Source organism: Macrosteles quadrilineatus, unplaced genomic scaffold, assembly GCF_028750875.1.
Source record: "Macrosteles quadrilineatus isolate MER2022 unplaced genomic scaffold, UCM_ALF_1.0 Scaffold_11__1_contigs__length_5352618, whole genome shotgun sequence".
Lineage (NCBI taxonomy): Eukaryota > Metazoa > Arthropoda > Insecta > Hemiptera > Cicadellidae > Macrosteles > Macrosteles quadrilineatus.
The window spans coordinates 4,010,502-4,017,092 of record NW_026542604.1 but is presented as its reverse complement, the minus strand read 5'-3'; the positions used below and the strand labels follow the sequence as shown (position 1 = coordinate 4,017,092).

Here is a 6,591-nt window from a genome sequence, read left to right as displayed (position 1 = left end):
GATTGGAGTCTGACACCCGCTGTAATAGAATAGTCTAGTTCTTCTTTCTTTCTCACATCACAATGTTTAAATAATTTGATTTAATTTAGTAAATGAAACAGCTGGTCATTACAATGAACTGGTGTTTGTTTATTTACTCGAAAATGATGTTTGTAACACTTTATGTAAATTGAGGAGGGTTATGTTTGGTTTTAAAGTGAGGTTGTAGACGTTTTGTAAAGCATTGCTCAAAGTTTCATTTTTTAATTTATATAGTAAGCTACAAGTGAAGAGCCTTGACTAAAATTGAAGAATTATGGTAAAACATGTCATTCATGAAGCATCAATACGAAGCAATTGATGCTATTGCTAAACAAAGGCAGATGGAGGTAAAATAACAACTGCGTTTAGTTTATAACAATATTAGCTACAAAATATTATGATGATTTTTTTTAGCGAATTTCCCATTCAGGGAATACGGTTTATGGGGGGATTTATGGGGTAAAATTCGGTTTTTCTCGTTTTTCACCCTTAAAACATAAAATTTCCCAATTTCTCTATAGACCACTTTGAAGAGCTTAAAAAACAAATAATTAATTTATTTAGTATATTGAAGTGTTTTGTACGGTTATTGGTTTTGGATAAAGTGCAAAAAATTGTAAATTTAAAATTCCCATGTTATTCTTATGAAGAATAAGTAAACTGTTGTAGTTTGCTTGTTTATGTTTAACAGTTTTTTATGAAATAAAAAAAAATTATGACAAAAAACATAGAAAAAATAATATATCTATAAAAAATTCACAACTTTGTTAAAAATAAATAAATAATTAAATACCTTTGTTAAAGTGTTGGGTAACAAGTATAAAACATGTGGTAGACATTGCATTACTTTAGCTATAGTACTTTCTGAGAAAAGTTTGCACCAAAATCTAGAATTTAACATGCGTAGGACCTTCCCTAGCTAAAGCATTTTCCTTTAAATCTAAATGTCGCTGGTTTCAATCACAAGTAGGAGTGAGTCTGAACGCAGATTCCATTTTTCAATGGGATTACAATAAACAATGATTTCTAACAAAAGGTCCACATTTAAAGACCAGGGTTTAGACTCTTCCTTAGAGAAAACAAAAAAATCAATGTATTTAAAATACACTTTAAATAAATGAAGAAAAACACAGTCATGGTACGATTAGGTTTATTAAAATGTATCTTGAGGTAAAACAATTTAATCAGATGCTTGCTCTCAAAATAAAATTCCACAATGTAAATAAATCACTAGGACTAAACATATAAGTTAAAACATATGACAGGATCAGCAACAACAGGAATGAAGATTATACTTCTTGCAGTTTTACGCAACAGGATCACTAATCTGAAACATAAGCCAAAATTTAGGAATTAGATATTCCAAAAATACCGGACATAGGTATGGGTTTTTTATCTACATATTGCAATTTAAAATACACTAATAAGAATCCTTTCTGAATCATAAACAAATAAATCAACACTGCTAGAGAACTTATCCGTGTACTTTGTCAGGAATTAGCCGTTGCTTAATTTATTAGTCTTGAAGTCAAGCTAGGAATTACTACGCTTGTGGTTCTGATTGACCAGCACTGGTCAATCAATTCTTCACTTAAGAGTCTTCATCACCCTAGGTGTGGTTCCGTTTTGGGGGGAAGGTGATGTTGACGGGCGGGTAGCGCGGGGTCATTATGCGCGCCTTTCTGAAAACATCGTGTAAACAAACTACTACTAAAGACACGACTCCGCACCTACGCACGCGCAGCGGCAAACTTATCTACCCTTGGACATTGACTAAGGAAATAAATGTTCCCTTGTCTGTGCCTTGGACATGAGCAGTACGAGCCAGGGCTAGAGATATACATGTATGTATATATGTATATGTATATCTCTAGCCCTGAGTACGAGCACAGAACATATCGATCTTACATCACTGGCTGTGAGGAGCCCTTGTGGCGAGCGCAACTAATTAAATGTTTGTTAATATTAATAATATGAGTAACATTATGCCTTGGCATTATGGATATTTCCATTAGTACAATGACCTTCAAAACTAGCTTTTAAATTTTTTCTAGCGTTTGCCGTTTCGACTGTCTTATTAATTGTTATAGAGGAGCAACAATTTTTTTCACCACACTATGATGTTTTTAGCTGTTTTACATAAGTTAATTGGTGGCTGAAAATTGCGTTTTGCTGAACATGCCAGCTGTCATCGTCATTTGGGGACTGAGCAGGTTTTTATATCCCTAGGGCCGCAAAATCAGCTGCCCGCTTGCTTTCTTAAAACATTATTTGTTTAATTCTCTTACTTCCCATTTACCTAGGAGGCTGAAATTTGGTACACTGATTCTTTAGGCATTAAATAGGAAAACTAAGTTGTTTTGATTCTGATCGGACTCTCGGGCTCCGCCATGGAGTTTCCCATGTTAACCTTATTAGTACTCATAGAGAGATAGATAAGAATTTTAAATTCTTTATGTCTTTACGAACAGTTCAAGTATACGGTTCAATTGTTTTGCTCTGTTGGTTTAGTTCTTATGAATTTTTGAAAATATGTCTGCAAAATCGCCAAAAATGCCTTGCCTCTACAGAGTTTGCCCATTTGTTGTACCAAGTTGCATTAAATGTAATGTGTAGCAGTTAGTTGTTGATCAGAGTCCTGTGGACAGCGACAGGTTGCGACGCTTCGGTGACTCATCTGCCGTCTGAGCTAAGTTTTGTAAAAGGCTAGTAGCGCAGTAGCCTCCCTTCGGCAGACCGGCGTTTGGGACAAAACATATTAATTTCGTCCCCCGTTTCGGACGCTGTTTTCCAACAGATTTTGTTGAAACTTTGTAACAATGTAGTTAAATAGTTATACTACGACCCTTATACCTCGAAAAATTTAAAATTAAACAAAAAAGTTGTTTTATTGAACTTTAAAAGTTACTGAATTTACGTTACTTTTAAGATTTTTTTGTACTTATACTATTGATTTTTTTGGATATATATATTTTTTTTTTTGCAGACATATGAGGGACCTAGAACCAACATTAATCTGTAAGGAAAAAAAGTTTTAGCAATATATCTTTACGAATTCCATCAGGAGCGAGGGACGCCCGAGGCATGTTTTCAATGTTTTTCGCAGGGGTGAAGAAGACTCTTAACAATTCCAGTTTCCTAACTGCTGATGAGACAATGAGTTCCGAACAATGACTGAGTGGACTATGGTAGCCCAGGCCCGCGGTTAGTATGTGATGGTGCTATGGGCCCAAGAGGTAGTTGTGCCCCCTGCCGAGATTGATTTGAATCATAAATTGAAAATAGGCATTTTACAAGTTGCATGCACATCTCCAATACAACAATATGGTTTGTTACATTTTGTTTACTTTTGATCGTTGATAAAATAATCCGTGTAGTAAAGTAAAAACGTAAAACATTTCGAGCATACATTTTTAACAGTAAAATGGGTTTAGTTGTAAAAAGTTTGAAAATTAAAACATTGTTTTAATTTAAGATGAAATTGCAAATACTTAAAACTGCAATTTATACATAAATTATATTTCTCAATAATCAACGGTTGTTTATTCTAAACTTGGTTTTTATTACAGTATGAGATAGGTGTTGTCTCTCTTTCACATTCTGTTGGACTTGCGCTACGATGGACAGTTTCCGTTGTCAAGCTTATTTTAAAGTTTATTTAAATTTGTAGGGCTAATACGAGTTAAGTTGTTAAAAGGAATGTGAATGTATTATAACTTAACAACACAACTTTTTGTGACATCACATACTACCTTTAAAACCTAAGAAATTGGCAATTTACAATTTAAGTCAACTTTAAGTGGAACTATAAGTAAATGAATAAAGGTTTTCTCATCCTACATTTAGTACAGAATGCATAGCTCGTGTGTTGTTTTGCTATAAAACAACTAAGAATGTGAAGTATGTTGTAAACATCGCAATGCCGTACTCATCAACAGACAAACCTCGGTGATAGCAGACCAAGTCATAGAATGACACCATAAACAGACTTATCTGATAAGACTGAGATTGCAACAGAGTGTTAAGTGTTTCCGTTGTTTGTCACGGGCCGATCTGGAGAGTTACTACTTCTCCACTCAAACTGAAGAGGGCCAAACAATGTTTTGATTTGAGTTCAAAGACATCTAAACCTATTATTACCACAGCTAAAAATGTTTTCCATTTTTATTTAACAAGTTATAGGAGAATACTGTTGTTACAGGGTTAACTTGTTTGGCTTTTGTTTTATATTTTATGCAACATCTTGCCTTCATTGCTTTTGAGTTTTTTTATTTTTTTATTGAAGGAAGCTGAATGCAATAACAGAGTAAATGGTTTATGAGACAATTTTTTAACATTCGGAAGTTTCAAAATCAATGAATAATTTGTATTTGTTAAACACAGATTTTTTATCAAATTTATTTTCCACAGCTTAACGCCCATATTGAATCAGGTTTATAGTACCACGAAATAACTCATAACCTTTGGGTTTGGACCCTTTAAGATTTATATTGATTTATATGTGCCTATTTCTAACTTGTTATCTATTTACACAAAAATCTAACTCTTCTACAGATTTAAGAAAATTCCTTTCTGTCCCAGTCCAAACTAAAAGTATAATCGTACCCATCAATAATCAAAATAATGTCCCTAACTATTTATTTATTATGAGCACTATACCATTAAACCAAAGCACATCAGAAGAAAAATTGACATGTGTTCATGAAACAATTTTGGTACTATTTTCCGTTCACATTATTTAGGCGGTTTAAGCGGAAGTGATTCCAGCCCCTCCCCTTAACCTTGAAACAACAGCTATCAGCTGGTTAGCTGATGATACATAAAGCCAAAAAAGTGGTGAACCTTCCCCTTAAACCATTTAAATTTTGTTAACGGACTAAAGTAATAAAATTATACTATTCCACTCACTTGATTGCTACATTTAGAATTTATAAATGTGATATTATCAAAGTGTATCAAATTTAGGAAATCATTCTTACCTAAATAAATTACTTGATGACTGGAACTGCAGCATATTGTAACCTCAAGTCTTCATACCTCTTCTTGTCCTGGAAAAGAGTCAAGTTACAATTCATGAATGAATAGCATTATATTTCAGACACTACGTTACAACAACAACTTAATACAAAGATCAAACATCATAAAAGAGTCTAAAGAAAATCTTTAAGGAGAAGCTATGTAAAGTTGTACAACAAATCAAAAAGAACTTTTTATGATTTTGCAATCTTGAACAAAATTGTTCGTTCAGTAGAAATTGTGATTACTAGTTCTGTTAATTTGTGATAGACTATGCATCTCAAACCACCATAAGAATTTTGACACATCTTACACCGATGTGTAGGTGTAATTTGAAATATCTTTTAAAAATATTTTCTGTCGTGGTCAGTAAAATAAAACTTTAAAAGTTAGATGTAGTAAAATGTACGAAAGTTTGATTTATTTAACTAACTAAAGAAAAATGTCTACAGTATTTTTTTTTTTTTAATTTATCACCTATTAATAACGTCAACGAATTTGCAGTTAAACTCAAATTCTCATAAGGCCCCTACCACTTACACCTACCAAGGATCAGGAAGAGTCTACAAGCTAAGATGCATACTGCTGCGCCGCCTGCCATGGAACTGAGTGTACTCAAGCGCCTGCACTAGGGCTTGGTTGAGCCGCCTGCGGTATGCCTCGTCATAGCTGTAGGCACTCAACACTCGCTCACTCCTGTCCTCGTAGAAGAACTCCGAGAGGAGGTTGTCGTCCTTAGAGACAGCCTGTAGCGTGTCGTCTGGCAGTTGTGTGATGTGTATGTATAACAATGCAGCGACCACAGCTGTTCCTAGATAATGTTGCAAGCTCACCTCAAACTCCGCCCACGGTAATATCTCAGACAGATCTAATCCTCCGGCTTGTACTTCCTTGGCTAGCTTCAGATAGTAGTGAGTCATCAGAGCTCCCTGGTTAACTTCTCGGAAAGCTCGCGATGTCGTGAGATGCAGAAAAATCAAAACGTCAAGTGCGGGTGGAGCATACCGAGCGTTAATGAAGTCAATTAATAAAACATCTGCAGGCTGACCGTCGATACCATAGTCGAAAAGTGCATTTTCCGTGCACACTCCGCCGTGACTGAAAACATTCCTGAAGTCCTCTGACGGTTTCAATTTGAAGGGGAGATTTCTAATCATGCTCAAAGTGTTTTTGACAACTACTCCAGGAAAATGAGTAAAGTGAGTTGTAAACAGATTCTCCAATGTGTTAATTCCTGTACACATGAAATCAAATCCACGATGTTCGGTTTCATCGGAATATATCGTTTCAAAGCAAACATCACCATACAGTTCTGGAATTTTCTTCCCTTTTGTCTCTTCCAAGATTAACGAGCCAGCATGTAGTTTAGCGAGTGCTTCCAAAACCAGCTCACAATGTTGAACATTCAACTCTTTCTTAATACCTTTTTTCCTGAAACCTAAATCGAAAACATTGTCGAGAACAATGGCTTTCTCGGGGTGCGACAAGAAACAGTCAGGTCCTAGCTTACCAGAAAGTGCACTTATATCCTTCAAAACACTGTTGTAAATAAGC

The 6,591-nt window shown here is 34.9% G+C and overlaps 1 protein-coding gene across 2 annotated transcripts in view; it reads right to left on the bottom strand.

Annotated features, from left to right (window-relative positions):
* Nucleotides 1-1,154: 1,154 nt before the first annotated feature.
* The window catches only part of LOC129004731 (nuclear valosin-containing protein-like), a 36,875-nt gene continuing 31,438 nt past the window's right edge, over nt 1,155-6,591 (bottom strand). For both annotated transcript variants that reach the window (XM_054433318.1, XM_054433319.1), the window contains exons 18-19: nt 5,001-5,069; nt 1,155-1,348 (exon numbers count right to left, since the gene is read on the bottom strand). In XM_054433318.1, coding sequence (XP_054289293.1) covers nt 5,010-5,069 — 60 coding nt within the window. In that variant the 3' untranslated portion in view covers nt 1,155-1,348; nt 5,001-5,009. The remainder of the gene's footprint in view (nt 1,349-5,000; nt 5,070-6,591) is intronic.